Source organism: Sphaerodactylus townsendi, linkage group LG01 (assembly GCF_021028975.2).
Source record: "Sphaerodactylus townsendi isolate TG3544 linkage group LG01, MPM_Stown_v2.3, whole genome shotgun sequence".
Taxonomy (NCBI): Eukaryota; Metazoa; Chordata; class Lepidosauria; order Squamata; family Sphaerodactylidae; genus Sphaerodactylus; species Sphaerodactylus townsendi.
Window position 1 is genome coordinate 90144267 of NC_059425.1, and position 18979 is coordinate 90163245.

At 44.2% G+C, this 18979-nt stretch overlaps 1 protein-coding gene across 22 annotated transcripts in view; it reads right to left on the minus strand.

Annotated features, from left to right (window-relative positions):
• The window catches only part of AFDN (afadin, adherens junction formation factor), a 145411-nt gene that overhangs the window by 112082 nt on the left and 14350 nt on the right, over nt 1-18979 (minus strand). For all 22 annotated transcript variants that reach the window (XM_048487203.1, XM_048487196.1, XM_048487248.1 and 19 more), the window contains exon 2: nt 12575-12770. In XM_048487203.1, coding sequence (XP_048343160.1) covers nt 12575-12770 — 196 coding nt within the window. The remainder of the gene's footprint in view (nt 1-12574; nt 12771-18979) is intronic.

Genomic DNA, 18979 nt, shown 5'->3' on the forward strand with positions numbered 1-18979 from the left:
GCTGGCATTGTAGTGCAGTCAGCCGCATCTTCCAGCACAGTGCTGGATCTGCAGCGTTCTTTCTGCTTGTGAGGTGGAGGGGGGGAACTTCTTGCGTTTTGTGCTATTTTTGGATCCCTTCTTGGTTTGCTTTTGATTCCCAGCAATGCCCACAGACCCTGGGTGGGTCGGGCAATTGCTTGTCTCCTCTCCTGGGTCTTTCTGAACAGCCACTGGGTGAGGTGAGGAAGCCCTCACCGTTCGTGCCCTTGTGGTCTCCGCAGAGGACCAGGCAAAAATCTCCCTGACAGGAGAAAAGGACCTATTGGCTATTTTGCTGCCTTTCGTGCCAAAAAACGCTGCTTAAAATGGTGCCTGCAGTTTTTGACAATTCCGCAGTCTTCCCGTGCCTCCCACAGTCACACACGATACAAGATGCGTGGGGCCGGGTAAATCAGAACAACACTGACCATAGACAAAAGAAGAACACAAGAGAGAAAGGGAGAACGAAGACAAAAACAATCAAACTCTCACACATACACTCAGCCACTGAGAGATTGAAGAAGCAGTGCTCTCCTATCAGAGGCAGGAACAATACTGGAAACCGGGAAGAAGTGAACCAAGCCAAGAGGAAGTGAAGGAAAAAATCAGTGAAGTTCCTGCCTCCTATGTAAAGGAAGAGAACGACCCATTGGATACTCACCGTGAAGGGGTCTTCTCTTGGGTGGTGGAAGCCATCTTGTGGGGTTTTCTCTCTCGACCAATAGGTAGGCAGGAAAAGATTCTTGGTCCCGCCCTGTCGTCTGTTGCCGCCAATTTGCCCCAGTATCTGACCAGCCGAGTAGCTTCACACGACAACAGAACATAGTCCAAAGCCGGACACTTAAAGTTCAACATGGGGAAGGGACCAAGTAAACAATAACAATAACACAAACAAGAAACAGTAAACATGAGCAGGCTCCAATGACTAACAGAACAACTCTGGCCCGGAGCACGATGTCGGAAAGGAACGAACAGGGAGGGCCAAGATGGCTTCCACCACCCAAGAGAAGACCCCTTCACGGTGAGTATCCAATGGGTCGTTCTCTTGGATGGTTTTCAACCATCTTGTGGGGACTCCCAAGCAGTAACCCAATAGGGTGGGTTCAGTTAATCTCCGACAACGTGCTCCAGGACTCTTCTCGAAAAGAGGCCTGCAGGGCATCCAGGAGGTCAACCTGTAATGTCTTACAAAAGACAAAGCAGAGGCCCAAGTGGCCGCCCTACAGATCTGCTCCAGAGGAACATGCTTATACAGAGCCGCATTAGCGGCTGCGCTCCTCGTAGAATGAGCAGTAATCCCAAGAGGGATGGGAAGCTGATTGGCCTTATGCGCCTCAATGATGCAAGCTCTGATGTTCGAACTAACAGCCGCTGAGGACATAGGCTCTCCAAGTCTAGGTGGAGCTACGTTGACAAATAAGGTTTATGACTTTCTCAACTGCTCAGTGCATTATAATAGCCTTGAGTGAGCGTCTAACGTCCAAGCAGTGCCAGAGCCTCTCCCTAGGATGGGAGGGTCTGGGGCAAAATTGGCAGAACCACCTCCTGGGTCAAATGGAAATGTGGCGCGACCTTGGGTCTGAAGGAGGGAGTCAAGTTTAAGGACAACCCTGTCTGGAAAAAATAAACACAGATTCGGATTAACTGAAAGGGCCCTGATCTCAGACACCCGCCTGGCCGATGTTATGGCCACCAAGAAGAGGAGCTTCATCCTAAGCCATCGCAGGTGTATAGACTGGACTGGCTCGAACGGGGACTTAGTGAGCGCATCCAGAACTGCATGCAGCCTCCAGGACGGGAAGCGATGAACTACTGGCCCCTGCGACTGCAGAACTCCCTTCAGGAATTTTAGAATATCTGGGTGCCTGGTTACAGGTAGACCGTCCAGCAGTGGGAGGACCGTAGCCAATGCCGCCAGCTGCCTACGAAGGGTGGCACTACGCAGACCGTTTGCGAAGCCTTCCTGTAAAAAGCTAAGGACAGAAGCCACTGAAAGCGACTCTGGATCTACGCCCTTCCTGTTGCACCATCTTGCGAACGCCTTCCAGGAGGAGTTATAGATCGCAATGGTGGACTTGCGCCTGGCTGCAACGATGGTGTCGATGACGGCGGTGGAGTAGCCTTTCCTTCTCAATCTCCGCCGCTCAAGAGCCAGGCGGTCAGCCTGAGCCACCCTGGATCTTGGTGGAAGAGGGGGCCTTGAGACAGCAAGTCGGGCGTTACGGGCAGCGGCAGCAGCTGGGCTATGGCAAGTTGTTGTAGAACTGAGTACCAGGACCTCCTGGGCCAGTCTGGCGCTACCAAGATGACCTCCCTCCCCTCTGTCTGCACCCTCCGGAGCAGCCGATGTAATAGAGGTAGAGGTGGAAAGGCATAAAGTAGACCCCCTGGCCAGGGGGCTGTCAGAGCGTCGGTAGCCCTTGTGCTGGGATGGTAGAGCCGTGTCATGAAGCAATCCATCTGCGCGTTGCGAGGGGAGGCAAAGAGATCGATCACCGGTTCTCCGAACTTGGCCGCAATCTCTTGAAATACTTCCGGCTTCAGCTTCCATTCGGCATTGGAGAGCTTGGTCCGGCTGAGCCAATCCGCCTCCACATTCAGACATCCTCTCACATGCTCCGCTCTCAGCGACGCAAGATTGGTCTCGGCCCACAAAAGGATTGGGAATGCTTCCTTGTGTAACTGTAGGGATCGTGACCCCCCTTGATGGTTCAGGTAGCATTTGGCCGATGTGTTGTCTGTGTGGACGACCACGTGTCGGCGGAGGAGTAGACGTCTGAAGGATTTTAACGCTAAAAAGATTGCTTTGACTTCCAGCACACTGATGGGTAGCTGGGACTGAGCTGCTGACCAGGTCCCCTGAGCCAGGTGTTGATTCAGTTTGGCTCCCCATCCCGACAGGCTGGCGTCTGAAAATATGTGAAGCACGTTCTGGGGCGCAAATACCTTCCCTTTGGTGAGATTTGACTTGACAGTCCACCATAGGAGACTGTGCCGCACCGCGGGTGGCAAGGACAGGGAGCGATGTTTTCTGTGAATGATCTGAATGGCAAAAGGTCTCAGAAAGGCTTGCAGCGGCCGCGCGTGGGCCCTTGCCCATTGGATTAAGTCTATAGTGGACAAGAGTAGACCCAACAAACTCGCTAGCTGCATCAGGGAGCTGGCCCTCTCTGCTATGACCTTGCGACAGGCCTCCTGGATTTTTGTAACCTTGTTGTGAGGCACAAACAGGGTGCAGGACGTAGTGTTGATTAGAGCCCCCAGGTGTTCCATCTGTTGAGAGGGGAGTGTTGAGCTCTTCTGCAAATTTACCAGGAACCCGTGTTCCGAAAGTGTCCTCTGGACAATCGTGACATCCCTGAGGGCCTGGGTTCGAGACCTGGACCTGATAAGCAGGTCGTCCAGGTAAGAGTATATATGAATGCCCTTGCTGCGTAGGAGGGCTATCGGGGCTACCAAAACTTTGGTAAAAACTCTGGGAGCTGTGGCTAACCCGAACGGGAGAGCGACATACTGGAAATGACGGTCTCCCAGAGCAAATCTGAGGAAGCGAACGTGCGCTTGATTGATTGGGATGTGCAGGTACGCTTCCTTCAGATCTAAGGACGTGTGATAGTCGTCCTGTTGAATTGCTGCCACCGTGGACCTGAGAAATTCCATCCTGAAGCGGAATTTCCGCAGGTGCCTGTTGAGGTGCCGAAGGTTGAGAATGGCTCTGGTGTCCCCGTTCTTTTTGGGGACCGTAAAGAAGTGGGAATAAATTCCCTGGCCGCGTTGGTTCATTGGCACCGGTTCTATCGCCTGGATGGACAGTAGGTGCACGATGGCAGCATTCAACCTGTCCCTCTTCTCTGGTTGGGATCCTATGGGAGAGGGAATGAATTTGTCTTTGGGCCAGAAAAGGAACTCTAAGGAGTAGCCTGAAGAAACTATCTCCTGAATCCAGCGGTCGGCATGGGGGAGCACCCACAGGTGCTGGAAGCGACGTAGTTGCCCGCCGACCGGAATAGCTAAAGAGTCAGGCCTTGATGTTGGGTTGGGTTCAGATCTGAAGGGTTTTCCCAACTTGCCCTGACCCTTAAAGTCCTGTCTACGAAAGGAATTGTGTCCCTGCCAGCCGGTCTTTTTGTTGTCCCTCTGAGGGTGATATGCGGACCGAAAGGAGCGAAAGGAAGGCCTAGGTGTGAACCTAGGTTTGTCAGATCTAACTGACCCAGGCATGGTCTTTTTGTGGTCTTTTGTTTCCACTAATATTTTGTCTAGCTGTGTTCCGAATAGAATTCCCCCTTGGAAATCGTAGCTGGCCACTACCGTTTTTGACAGATTGTCTGCTTGCCACGGTTTTAACCACAGCAACCCTTGAGCCTCTGGATGCAGAGGCCATGATGCGCGATGTTGTTTAAAAAGCATCTAAGGAGGCATCTGCTAAGAAGGAGACAGCCATCATCACTCTCTCCACCCCCTCCCTGATGCCCTGATCCTGGGGAGGAATGATGGACAAAAGACGTTGTAGCCACACGATGGTGGCCCTGGAGACTGTGGCTGCAGGAGCCAGTATTCTAGCCGCCATGGCCGCCCCTTCGTGCACTCTGCACATGCTGGCGTCGGCCTTTCTATCCATGGCATCCTTTAAGTTGCCTTCCCCGTCTTGACAGACCAAACCCCCGGAGTGCAGGGCAGAAACTGGGCCGTCTACGATAGGGGTCCTAATTAAGTTGTGGAGGTGCTCTGGGGCCAGATATAATTTTTTGAAAATTTGAGGGAACCCCCTATTTGCCGCTGGGCTGATCCATTCTTTTTTACATTTCCTTTCGAATGACTCGGGAAGTGGAAAAAACTGCACATTTTCCTCTTCAGCGAAGATGGCAGTAAGCCCTTTAGGGACGCCCTTGATCGGCTTAGAGGGCTTGGTAGCATTGGGGTCTTCAGCTTCTGCTGAATCATGAAGATCCAAAGCTGAAATAGTTTTTGCTAGTAAGATTGCCAGTTGTTCTGACTTGAACAGGCGACGTGTTTGTTCCGCGACTTGGGGAACTTGGGTGTCTGGATCAGAGAAATGGTCTGAATCTGGATCCAGTTCACCCTCACTGACATCACTAATGTCAGAGTCCAAAATGCTGGGGCGCCAGCGCGACACCTCCCTGCCTGGCCTGGGTGACCTAGAGCGGGCTTGAACCCTGCGATGCCTTTCACTAAGGCCAATGGAACTGAGGCGGTGATCAACCTCCTCTCCAATGGAGGAGCGCATTAATTCCACCAACTGGTGGGGGGAAAAGCGGCTCCAATCCGCCAGAATGTCGCCCGCCCTAGTTTGGACCGGAGGGAGCGAAGACTCTTGCCTGACCAACGACGAGTTCGTGGTGCGCTCAGGATTCCGTTGCCGCTGAAGGCGGTGCAGGTAGGGCGGGGCGGGCCAGCGCGGGGCCTTGCAGACCTCCGTTTGCCCCGGGGCCTGTTCCAGAGGCCCGTGATCGCGGCCGCGGCTCTCCCTTGGCGCCTCCCGGCGACCGGAGCAAGGATCGGCTGAGGTAGCACGGCGCCCGTTGCGGCCGCGCGGAGAGCGGGAAGCGCTCCTGCGTCTTCCCCTGCGATCCACCGCGATCTCCCTCTCCTCCGACTCAGCCCAGCCACTACGTGGGGGCGAGTGGAGGGCTCGGGCGGAGGCCCGGGTATTTTCTGCAGCCGACCTGCAGAAGGACTCCCTCTCCGGGGAAAATGGCGCCGTCGCCATTGCTGAGGTGAATTTTGGCGTGCAGTTCTCGATCACACCGTTGGTCCCAGGGAAGGGAGGGGAGGTGTGGGGGCAGAGATAAGGATCACAAACAAGGGAAATCACAATAAAGACAAAAACACACACTGAGGTAAAGTTAGGAAGATTAAGCAAGGAGCCTGACGAAGTTGCTGCACTACCTACGAGGCAGGAAAAGATACTGAGGCAAATTGGCGGCAACAGACGACAGGGCGGGACCAAGAAACTTTTCCTGCCTACCTATTGGTCGAGAGAGAAAACCCCACAAGATGGCTGAAACCATCCAAGAGAACTACCCAGCAAGATGTCCTCCACCTCCAGAATGGGGCTCCTATGAAGTTTTCCAGCATTTAAAGTTGTTAACAACACATTAAGTTCTGATTCCCTAGTACCAAGTTAATATTTTCAAATGGGTAAGGGGCCTCAAGGCTAGAGATTCACAAGACAGCCATACTTTTTTTCTCAGTAATTTTTCTGCTAAACAATAGTCAATCTAGATACACAGAAAAGCACTACATTTACTAAAGCCAAATTTCAGAAAAGCATAAAAATTCACATCAGCTTACAATATTTTTACAACCCCCCACCCAAGAACAATAGAAACCACTCTAGTTCAAGTTTACTCAGTCATTAACTATGTCTCATCTGGATGCAGCCTGTGATCATGACATATTCCCTAGTCCCGTAGTGGCGAACCTATGGCACTCCAGATGTTCGTGGACTACACTTCCCATCAGCCCCTACGAACATCTGGAGTGCCATAGGTTTGCCACCACTGGAGTGCCATAGGTTTGCTAACCCTAACCCTAGTCCATTGCCACAATGAGGTTGCAATCCTAAGGTTACTTCCCTGCAAATAAGCTCCATTGACTAACATGAGATTTGACCCTGGCTCTCAAGACAGTATTAATTACAGTCAGCAGTATTAGTCAAAAGGTTCATGCTTCTCTTTGCCCTTCTTCCAGATGTGAATCGCACTGGTAGACAATCTCAGTATTCACCTATGACTATGACAGTTCTAGAGAATCATTGTTTCCCAAATTCATGAGCCACATCAAAACAACTGCCTTTCTAAGCACATCTGCCCTGACCTGGATGGTCCTGGCTAGTCTGATCTTGTCACATCTCAGAAGCTAAGCAAAGTCAGCCCTATTCAGTATCTGAATGGGAGATCACCAAGGAAATCCAGGGCCATAATGCAGAGGCACGCAAGGGCAAGCTGCCTCTGAACATCTTTTGACTTGAAAGTCTTACAGGATTGCCACAAGTCAGTTGGGTCTTAACAGCACTTCCCCATCACCAAGTACATCAATGAGTTACTATTAATGTGACTGGAGAGAAGGACACACACATTCACTCTCACTACCCCACCCAAGTCCCAGAAAGGAAAACTTCAATACTTAGGAAGAAATGAAATAAAGCTCTGGAAAAAATATTTGATGAACAATGAAACATTTTAAAATAATTACTTAATTACGCTGCCAACACCCTATACCAGGAGTAGCCAAACTGAGGCTTGTGATTCGCATGTGGCTCAAGAGCAGGCAGGCTGGTCAGTGGAGTGGGTCTCTCTCCCTCATGGCCTGTCTCCCATTGTTTGTATCCTTGCCCCTGGCTGCACTGCCTCACTTCGCTACAGGACAGCAAGGCTGGAAGGTGTGGCAAGAGCCTGAGTGTAGGGGTCAGAGGCAGAAGTGCCTGTCTCACAGAAATTGACACTGGGAGCTGACAGCAAATTATAAAATTGACTCTCTAGCCATGCAGTGACCTGAGTTGGATCTAGGCCATCAGGACAATAGTTTTCCTGGGGCCATTTCAGGTCAGGAAAATGGCATTCGGGGATAAGACTTAACTCCCCTTCCCCCAATTTGCCAGGGTCTCAATACAAATTTGGCCCTCATGCACCCAAAAGTTAAGTTTTAAAAATTGTGGGAAGAGTGAAACACAAAGCATCTGAGCATGTCTGGTTTGGTCCTGAGACTGTAAACCGAAGACCTACTTTACTTTCACCCAGTGAGCTTCTGACTTTCTTTTTTTGTAAAACAGCAGACTCCTGAGTTTTAAAAGTGGTTTACCATGAAACATGTGTATGTAGAGGAACTGCTGTTTGATAAACACAAGCCCCAAGTCCCTGATGGACAGACAGAACAAATTCTAGCAACCAACTTCTCTTTACAACTCAGGTGCTTCTAAAATATATCACCAAATTATAATTGTAAGCAGCTTTGAGACTCAAGGTAGAGAAATGCAGAGTATTAAAACCAACTATTCTGCAGACTGAATATATTCTCATCGTTGCTGCTCATTCTAATATTTTAAAAACTATTTAGCAGATGTTATATACAGAAACAGATGCATACAGAAGTTACTTTTAAAAAACAATGTATGTGGGATAGCATGGCAGAAATTTTTTTCCTTGTAAACAGGAATCACTGGCAGTCTTTGCAGAGCCCTTTCCCAGTGCTTAAAAACCACAGAGCATAGGTCCCCAATATGTCTGACCCTGCAGGCACATTTGTAATTCCGACACGGCATGGTGGATGCAGCAACAAAATGGCTACCACAAAATGGTTACCACACAAAGCAGACAAACACAAATTATTGCCACAGATTCATTTCGGGTGATTCTGCCCAGTGTTTTGGGGGAGAAGTTCCCACAGAAATCGCCTCCCAAATGCTACTGACCCGTTATATTTGCCTAAACCCAGGTTAAATGGAAGTCACTAAATTAGTGACTTTTCTCCTTTAATCTGGGTTTCAAATGCTTCCTGCTTGCCTGTGTGAACTACAGTGAGGAAGCATTCTATGCCCTCCTGCTTTCAACCACCATTATGGTGAGTTCCCCAGGTCACCACCATTAGAGTGAATTTTCTAATAGGTGATCACCATGTGGTGCCATGGAGGCGATTCTCGAGAGGGTGGATTCTTGGGTGGGGGAGATTTTCAACTGCATGGTTCGCACTGTGTTTCCTGTGCAAACCTCCTGCCGTCAGGATCTCAGTGATCCTAGCTGACCCCTGCAGCTGCCGTGGAAATGATGGCACAGGCAACACAGGTTCATGTAACCTATTTCAGTTGCCTGTGCAGAATCAGCCTTCAGTAACACAATGCAGATCCTTGAGCTGCGGCAGCAGCTGCTGCCAAGGCAAAAAAAAATTTTTTTTAATAAATCTGCACAAACTAAATTTCTAATAGTCAATCAGAGCAAAGATGGAGACTCACAATATTTCCACTAGTAATAACTTTCTCTAATTTACATAGTTTTCTCCATGTTCAGACCAGATATTTAGAGTCTTAGCCAAAGACACACCACTACGAATAACTGTTTTTACCTCTTTTGTTTTTATTTTTGACCAACTCATTTAATATTAATAAAAATCACATAAATAATTATATGTATATTTATTTCTTAATATTTATATAGAAGGTTTGTAACAAAATGTGCATGTAACCATAAAAATGTAATATGGCTTGTGCCTCTCAAACATCTGAAGTGGCTCTTTACGTTAAACAAATTTGGCCGCCCCTACCCCCTAGATATAATGATGACGGTGATGATATCAAACAGCAAACACTGCAAATATTTGCTTAATAGCAGATTCTACTTCTCATACTTAATATTACAACTGATTAATTGCTTTGTACAGATAAAGTATTTCTGAGTTCATATATCTTCTGTTTCTGCATGATAATGTTGAGGTATCTTTACCCAGATATGGTCTTTTTGACACATTGATGCTATTATTTCCTTTTTTTCTGTTGGCTGAACAGCAGAGAAAGATGTTTTCAGAAAGCTACAACAGTACATAGCCTGGGTGTATTAATTATCAGTATAAAAATCTGCATTTTTTAATTTCATGAATATTATCTAGAACACATCAAACATATGGCCTACAAGCCAAAAGCAACCCATCTGACTTTGGGTTGCATATCTTGTCTGAGATTATTGGCAAAAAAATCCCAAGTTTACCTAAACTACGAACATCACAATACTGAAGGCATAACGAAAAATTATGGACCAGCATCTGTCATATTGGTGTGGTTGAGTTTCAAGAGGAACTGACTGAGCTGAATGCAAACTATATCCTCCAGGAAAACACATATCCCTGGAATGTTGCAGATGACAATATGAATCTCAGAACTAAGCCTGAAATTTCTAGCTATGTGGCCAAACCCTGGACAACGTCTGAGCCCACCTGTCTTCGTGAAACTCCTGAAACTGAAGATGAGAACCACTTTCAGTGACATGAAACCAAAGCCAAAACTGAGATACAGCCAGTTCTCAGTAAGAGTTGCCTGTAAAATATCAGTATTCTCACCGATTTGATAAAAATTTGATCAGTTGTTAGTACTACACTCATAACTGTGCCCTTTTGTATGTATAAAGCGGATTAAGCTTTGGGGGTGGGGCGGGGGGAAGGACTGCTTTTGAATTACCACCAGAAAACACAGATTTTTAAATAGCTAGCAGGCTATACCTTCCCCCATTATGAACAGAACACCTGGATTTCTGATTACTGAAAAAAACTCAAGACAATTTTAATCTAGAAAATATCTTTTAATGTGCTGCTTCTAAAGTTCAAATAATACTACATCTGTTTCCATATTTTCCAAGGTTTCTTTTTCTTAAGAGTCATCCAGAAGAAACTCCAATCTACCCTTTAGAGTTATAAAAAATTGTTCTCTTTATAAGCAACAGTAACCTATTGCACTTCTTACCTCTCCTTCTCCATTTTTTTTGGGGGGAGGGGGAGGGGGAACAGACTCATAAACCTTAAATCCATCCAGGTTTAATTCATGCCTTTGAGCTAAAACTAACTTTCCCCAGCTCTAGTATATAACACATATTTTTAAGTCATCCTCCAAAGCAGGACTCTCAGATAAAGTTACTATGCCACAAGCAGTACAATCTCTATATGGCGCTATTGATCAAATTTAAGCTATTCAAATAACATACAAACAGTGGAACTTCAGAATAAAAGGTCCACAGGAATGAAGAAAGCAAAGCACATATACCATTCTTAGCCTATCAAAATGGCAGGCGCCAAGTCTTGAACAACTGAAAAGCATTTGCAATTTCTTTTATTTAAAATCATGGTGAAATTACAAACCCATTAACTAGCAGCACCTCTGCTTTCCATTTGAGAATTTTAATAATATTTTATTACAAATTTTAAATATTTGAAATATTTTCCCATTTCTTCCAGATGAAATACTAATAATACAAGTATGTCTAGCAACATCTATTTAACTTAGAAACTACTAATAACAATAGTAGGCAAAGAAATAGAAGGCAGTCCACTGCATTTAACAGGATTGTTTCTTGATCCTTCATTCTATTAAGAGACAAGCTGCCATATTCTCCATTATTTGAACATTCCAATATTTTTAGAATAATCAATCTTTTCAAATAATCAATCTTTCAAGATACAAGAGATGGATGATCAACTGTTGTATCACAATGAGGTAGCAGAGTAAATAACATGGCAGGAATGCAAGTATGTCATTTTGTAGAACTTTACTGGATAATAAAATAAAATTACACTAAATATAGGAACAACAAACTCTATGCAAATGATCAGTCTGGGTATCTGGGGAAAAGTGGTCTCTTTAGGCAGCATATGTTGGGAGTTTATAACTGTAGAGAAAGGATTTTCATTAGCCACTACCACTTCCTGTTGATGTTAGGATTTTACAAGTGCTTGCTTCATTCAGACAAGCAAGAGTTAACTGCTGAAGTCACATGCGTAGAGTCACATGAGCTTCTGGAAGGATTTCTCCTTCTCCCCCCAAAAAGAAGAGAGGCAGACACACAGGCACAGATAGACTGTGCGTCTTTTCTCAACAGTTGTGTTATTGTCTCAACAAGAGTAAGCAACCTTTCAAAAACAATGCAAGGTCTTCTCTACAAAGGCATTAAATGTCTTTGGCATTAATAGAAATGTAACATTTCTGAAAATTTTAAAGCCATAGGAGGGAGGGGATCCCTTCCCCAATTTTTCCCCATGGGAAAAATAACAGATATTCAGAAAAATAGAAAGATACGCAATACTAATTGTCCTATCAAACTTTAACCTCTCCTGCTTTACCATCATAAACTACATAATTTATAACTTACTTAACATATATAAATTACAATATTTAATATGGTTCTGGTGGGTTTTCCGGGCTGTGTGGCCGTGGTCTGGTGGATTTTGTTCCTAACGTTTCGCCTGCATCTGTGGCTGGAATCATCAGAGGTGTATCACAGAGCCTTCGACAATACACTATTTAATTTAAAAGTGATCAATTCCTTAGTTTTATACAAACAAAACTGCAAATATAACCAATATTTGAGAGAGAACTGCATGTTGATGTAGCATATTAATCAGATAGCAAGATTAAAGTTCAGCTAAATTCTCAGTGAAACGTTCAGGTTATCTCCGCAACTGTTAAGACACAATGAGAGCCCTGAATGTTCCCATCATGAAGATCTGGTATCCTTCTAGGTGCAGAAATGCATCTTGGATTTAAGAGCTGTATATGTCTAAAGAATGCCCACGTTGTCTTTAAAAGCATTTCACACATTTTAAAAGAGAAAATATTTCATACAAGTTTTTTTCATTTTTTCTATTGGGAAAATGAGGGGAAAGGCCATGGGGGAAAACATTTTTTCTGAAATTTTCTAGGCCTTTTCATCTCTAGGCATTAGTATGTTCTTACAGCCTAGTCCTATTAATTCCCTTGTCACAACAAGTAAACAAACCATTCTTGTACTGAATGGTTCATGTATTTTTTTTAAAGTCCCAGAGAGAATACACTAACCTCCACTGACATGCACTTCATAAAGCGAGTATTTAGGTGATGATAACATTCGCATATCTGGACGGAATTTCTCTGCAAGTGTTTCTATTACATCCTGTGTTGTGGCAGTGCTAGACACACGGATACATTTAGTTGCAAAATTTCCAGCTGCTTTGTCTTGAAAATAAAATCTCATAACTCCATGGAATTCCAAATCCTGTAATGAAATAGAAAAGAATAAAATTCCAACATCTGACAGAAGGTTTTTTTTAATTAACATGCATTTCCAAGCATTTTTGGTTATCTTTGCAACCACTATACTCTTATCCATCAAAAGATCTACCAATAAGTAGAATTGTAGCTTCATCAGCCACATCCTGGACCACCTTTGTTTTAGAAAGCTCCACTTGGGTCCTAGTGCCTACCTAGTTCTGTTAGGCATGCACTAGGACCCAAGCAGAGCATTCTAAAATGAAGACAATCCAGCATGAGGCGGATGAAGTACTTAGATTTTTCAGTGGAAAAGAGTATATGTTTTTCAAATATTCAGTGCAACCAATGTAACACTGAGCAGACAATATTTATGAGGGATGCTCTTAAAAAGTTGCTCGATTCCCTCTCCTCCCTGATTTTCAAGATTCCATGGGCAATGGATATTCCAGAAAAAAAAACCTGAGGAACTGAAGATGAGGCTGCTGAAGCCCTCCATACCAATTTTATAAACAAAGGAGGGGACTTGCGGTACTTGTATGATGTCACAATGTCACAAGAGTTCAGAGTACTTCAATGTTTCATTTAAATACAATTCAAAACACATTTTAACACAATATCAATAAAATCAGATTATTATTATCTCTTTCCAAACACAGTCCCTGAACAGAATGCTGAACAAGCCCTATGTTCACATATGCAAGCTCTGCACTACTGTAACTCTGGCACTGGTGAACTGGGTAGATAAGGGGTATGTTTACAAAGCAGCAGGGCTTGGTTGCCATCCTAAAAATCTTGCCCCAGCCATCTACAAACATAATATTACAGTAATTACACTGGAGTATCTTTAAAAATGTATATTCTCACACAGACAGTGGACGTACATTGTTCCCCCTCAAGCCCTGGTGAATTCAGCATGAGCAGAACACACAGAGATGATTCTTTGCATACCCAAAGAGATGCTGCAATTTTCATACATCTGACCATTTGCTTGGTTTAAAAATCTGGATTACCTGACTGGCCAAATATCTAAAGCACTAGTTTAGAAGAATACCAAATAGAGAGAATGGTGCAAATTACTGAAATGTCTGTTCCTACAATACAGAAACTTTTCAGGGATGCTGCCAACACCACACCACATAGATGTCCCTCCTCTCTACAGCAAATGCAACAGATGTGATGCTAGTCTAAGGTGACCAGATGGTCACCTTTGAGATGCGGGACGGGGAAGCGGCCACGCGCATGCAGCCACAGAAGGCGCCGCGGGCTTCTGGGGTTAGTTTAGCCGCTTGTCGCCTGTGACAGGCGACAAGCGGTAAAGCGCCCCAGAAGGTCATGCGCTCCTGCAGCTGGGCGCATGGGAGGCTGCCGCACTGCCTTGCGCCCCCAAGGCAGTGCAGCAGCCTCCCAAAATCGGGACAATTTGTGGAACCCGCGGGACGCGGGACAAATTGTCCAAAGGCATGACGGTCCCACCAAAAGCGGGATGGCTGGTCAGCCTATGCTAGTCCCAACTAGACTTGCACATGTGAATATGCCAAACTTGAGGGGGGGGGGGGAATCAGAAAAGGCCTTTTTAGCTTTTCTCAGCTTTTATGCCTCCCTCCCCAAAGGCACCATTTGACTGGAGACATAAAAAGCCAAATTTGCAATTCCCGGTTAGGTTTCGATGGAAGCAAAACGCCTGCACTGACTTACAGGAAATCTTTGCAGGACTTTGTGGGATGCGGCTTTTTAAGGTAGAGGCCCCAAATCAGCAGAATAGCAGCATTTTCCCCTCCATCTGGGGGCCAAAAAAATGCGTCCCGCTGACCCAGTCTGGTATCTTGGGAGTTCTTCTAAGGAGAATCACCAGCAGCTGTGCTACAAATTTTGTGCCTCTACCTTAATAACCAGTCCCCCTGAGACCTGTAGGTATTTCCCGTAGACTAAAATGAACCTATGCCAGACACAAGAATCTCACATAGAAAAATCTCCCAGCATAGGAAGCTCATAGGGAATCTTAGCAAGTTACATTAGGTTTGTGTCAGAGGTCCAATTTTATGTGCTCCCAGTTTTCCTCCACTGGAAACAATGGAGGACTGATGGAGCACCCTCTTTGGGGACCCATAAAATTGGACTCCCTCGTTCCAAACCCGGGGGGTTCTTCTAAAGACAGTCACCTGCAGCTACACTGCAAATTTGATGTTGCTACCTTGAAAAACTGCCTCCCCAGATCCTCCCAAATATTTCCCACTGACTATAATGGAGACAAAAAAAATCAGATATTGGAAAAAAGCTGGAAACCCCATACTGATATGGGAGTTGGCTTTTTTCCAGATTTTCTGAAAAATTTTCAGATCTTTTAAACCTGAATTCAAAAAACTATTGTATTTTTTTAAAGCACATCCTTAATCCTGACTCACTACCTGCACATTTGGATCATACTATTCTTTGCATTCCTCAGTTTTCTGTAGAACATGGTTACTGGGAGAAGCTAGGCATGTGATTTAATTGGGGGATGAAAAGGGTAGAAGTTTCTGAACAGAAATGAAAGATAATGGGTATCTGCTCTGAATTAAGAATACATGATTGATTCTTGCTGTGCTAAGAAACAAATAATGCTGCTGCATAATATGTTGCTAATTATTTGGCCAGCAAATAGATGTGCACCAACAATGCAATATTTTTGCTTGCCCAAAATGAAATCACAGATATTAATATATCCCTAACATTGTTTTTGAAAAACTTATCTTCAATTCCACCAATAAACAGAATAAATTCTACATGAATTATCACTTACAAGTTTCTACCAGCTTTTTATATTAAAATATATTCAAATGGTGTTCATATTTATACTAGAAAGAATGTACCAATGAGTTCAGCTAACTCTCTCCCACACTGTCCAGGATGGCACAAGTTCATAATTTGTCAGGTTCAGTGAAATAGTAAAAAGGTTGGCATTATGAATAAAATGCTCATTAAAAAAATTATCCTAGAGGTTTACAACTGTAATAATGAAAGGCGGGCGTTCTGCGATACCTCATGCGCCCGGCGAGAGTTTACGGCCCGGCTTAGAGCTGAGAATATTTCATGCCGCGAATGCGGCGAGCAGGCAACTGCTTGAGCGAAACGGCAGAAGGCAGAGGCTGCTCTGCCGCGAAAGGGCCGCCTCTTACCCTCCCAGAAGCTTACGGTGTCCCCTAGAGTTGCAGGCCTGCCGCTTGCGTTAGCCCATATTATACGCTGCCCCTCCGACCCTGGAGGTTGGGAGGACAGTGAAGCGAGGGCTGCGACGCCTCTGCTGCGCACGAGGGAGCTACAATGAGTGAAGGCGTGAGGCGTCTTCCAGGGACGCTGTTAAGCGACCAGGGCTACCGCGAAGGCGATCCCTCAACAACAACCCTTTAAAGGGTTGTTTAGGCGCTTGTTTAAAGACGACTTGGTAGCCGCAGAGGAAGGGCCTCAGGTGCGCCGCTGCTGCATTGCGCTTTGCGTATATCTGAACAGTGGCCTGGGGCCTTTTGAAGCTGGGCAAATCGGCTCGTTTCGACGTTAAACCGAATGCCGCAGATACTGACCAAAAGTCAGTAACTCTCCTCCATGACTATAATACCTCAGCATAATTGTCTTATAGTTTTTACTTGATCACACAGCTTTCTATTCCATGTAAGATACAACTGAGGGAGCTAACCTGCTGAAGTTACATTTGTTAGGTGCAAGATTAAAGCAATTGGCTTGCCTTTGGAATCACTTCTCATGCTTACAAATGTGGAAACCTGCAGGTTAGTCAAGAACAGACTCTTGGATCTTGACTTTCATAACTCAATCCCTGAGGTTAAGACAACTTGTTCCCCTACCACATTATTAATTCCATGTGAGCATGGAGTTATGGCAGCATACCTTTGCATCTTGATTAACCCCACCCAGAGGAGAGCCTTGGCTACCGCGCAATGCAATGCATTACCATCAGCCTTTTTTGGATGGGAGATACAAAATGTGGAATGTTCTAAAAGAGTTTGTTCTTGTGGTTTGGTTACTGTCGAAACACTTGACCATTCTCTGTTTGTATGCCCCAAATACGATAAGATACAGATTAAATAGATGGACTCCATTTTTTTGCAGTGTTCCCAATGGCAAGAATGTTATAAAATTTCACATCTCCTGAATAGTTCTAATGCACTTTTTTGTGAGAATGTTGCAAATTTCATTCTTGAGATCAGTAATTTCTAATCATGTTTTTTTCTCACTTATAATTTTTCTTTATTACACAACTATTTTGTAATTTTTTGCTTTTGTATGCCAATAAAGGCCATTATTGTTGTTACATTTGTTAGGCCATGTATTTTGTCAAAAAAGAATACAAATTTTCACATTAGTTTCTGAACTATTGATCTAAATAGAAAGAAAACTATTGTTATTTTAAACAATATTATCATTTGAAGTTTCTTCCTCTTTTCATTATAAAATAATTAGCACAAATACTACGAACAGCAACCGTGAGGCTCTTGTCACACTTAGATGTTTTTAAGGTTACTCATTTAGGATTAGGGAAACCGAATACATAGGGCTGCTTGCTATCTTGATAAAGATGGGGTTAGGAATGAATGCACACATTCAGGGGGGAAAAATTTCCCATGCTTTATTTTTCCTGCAGACATTTTTCAACTTCTGAAGATTGTTTCATAAAAACAACATCGAACAGATGTCATCGTCAATACAGTATCAGGCAAGCTTGACAGTTTCCAAATCGTAATTAATGCTTTTCAAGTTACTTCTACAAATTGTATGAAAAAATTATATGTACATGTATGCATTTGATTTGATTGTTGTACATGTAAGCATTTGATTGTTTCATTGTTTAATGATTTGATTGTTTTATTGATAAATACAAACTAAAAAATAAAGTTCTGATTTCAGAGGCAGGCTGAGAAGCTAAAACAGCCCTGGAAAAGGACACCATAGTGGTTAGGGTGGACAGAGCATCCAGCCAGCTACTGATCTGCCAGGAATGCACCACCCTGACCCCTGGCAACTACTGGCCCTAACCAGCAGAGCTAGTCCATGACATTGAAGCAAAGCAGGACATTCTGGTTCCAGCTTCAGCCATATTGCCTCCCATGACCTCTGGCAGCCACAAAATATTCCCCAGACCAAGCACGATCACAGCCAAGCAGTTGGGGGGGAGGGGCTTGTTGAGATGAGGGTTGCCACAAACATTTGAGGCACCAAGGAAGAAATAGGAATCAAATGGGTTTGGGGGCACCAAGCAGACATCCCCTGGGAGTTGGTCAACCATGAATTTTCCTGGAAATTTGTAATGATTAGTCCATCACTCCTATATGAATTCACCTAATTTGCTTTGCAGTTCAAATCAAATCAACACCAAGGCTAAAGTGCATCTTTATATTCCTTGGCACACATAGCTGAAAGGATATTGTAAATGCCAGCCTGAAATGGAACTGACAAGTAATAAAAGTGATGCTATGGAGTATGATAGTGAAAGTGATGTACCTTAGTGACCTTTAAGGAAGAGTTAAATTCTATTTAAGTACATTAGTGTTCATGGTATATCATGAATAGGTCTTCTTCAAGGAGCACATTATGCTACTATATAATATATTGCTTATTATTTGACCAGTAAAATGATGCACATCAACATTGCAATATTTTGCTTGCCTAAAGCAAAATCAGATTTTCAGACCATTTCAAGTTTCCCCCCTAAAATTTAAACAATGTAAATGAAGTATATTAACACTTTTACGAGTGCTATTCCAATAGCAATAGTTTCCACATAAAGCTTTCAATATTTTTGAACATTTAAACCATATGTGATTATCTTCCTAGTTAAGTAATTCATTTCCAGTATTTGTTGCTATTAGAACATAAAATTAGTATGGTATACTAAGTATTAAATTATGTTTACCAACAGTAAAAATCCCACTTTTTGTAGAGAATCAGACAATTGGGGGATCAAAAAGTTTGCCTTTTTTCTGGAAAACCCATAGTCGTGCATGTGCATAGAAATATTGGGTTGGTTTGAAAAAACAATGGGCATAATCCACCCAAATCATAGCAATTTGGAATCCTGTTTATTTCAAATGAAAATGCCCATTAAATTTACATGTGCTTCCCTTTGCCTAGGACACACCTAATGAAGTTGCAGTAAGTCTACTACTGGGCTTCTCACTAGCATTATGCAGCAGACAGAATAGATTGAAAAAAGCAGAATAAAAA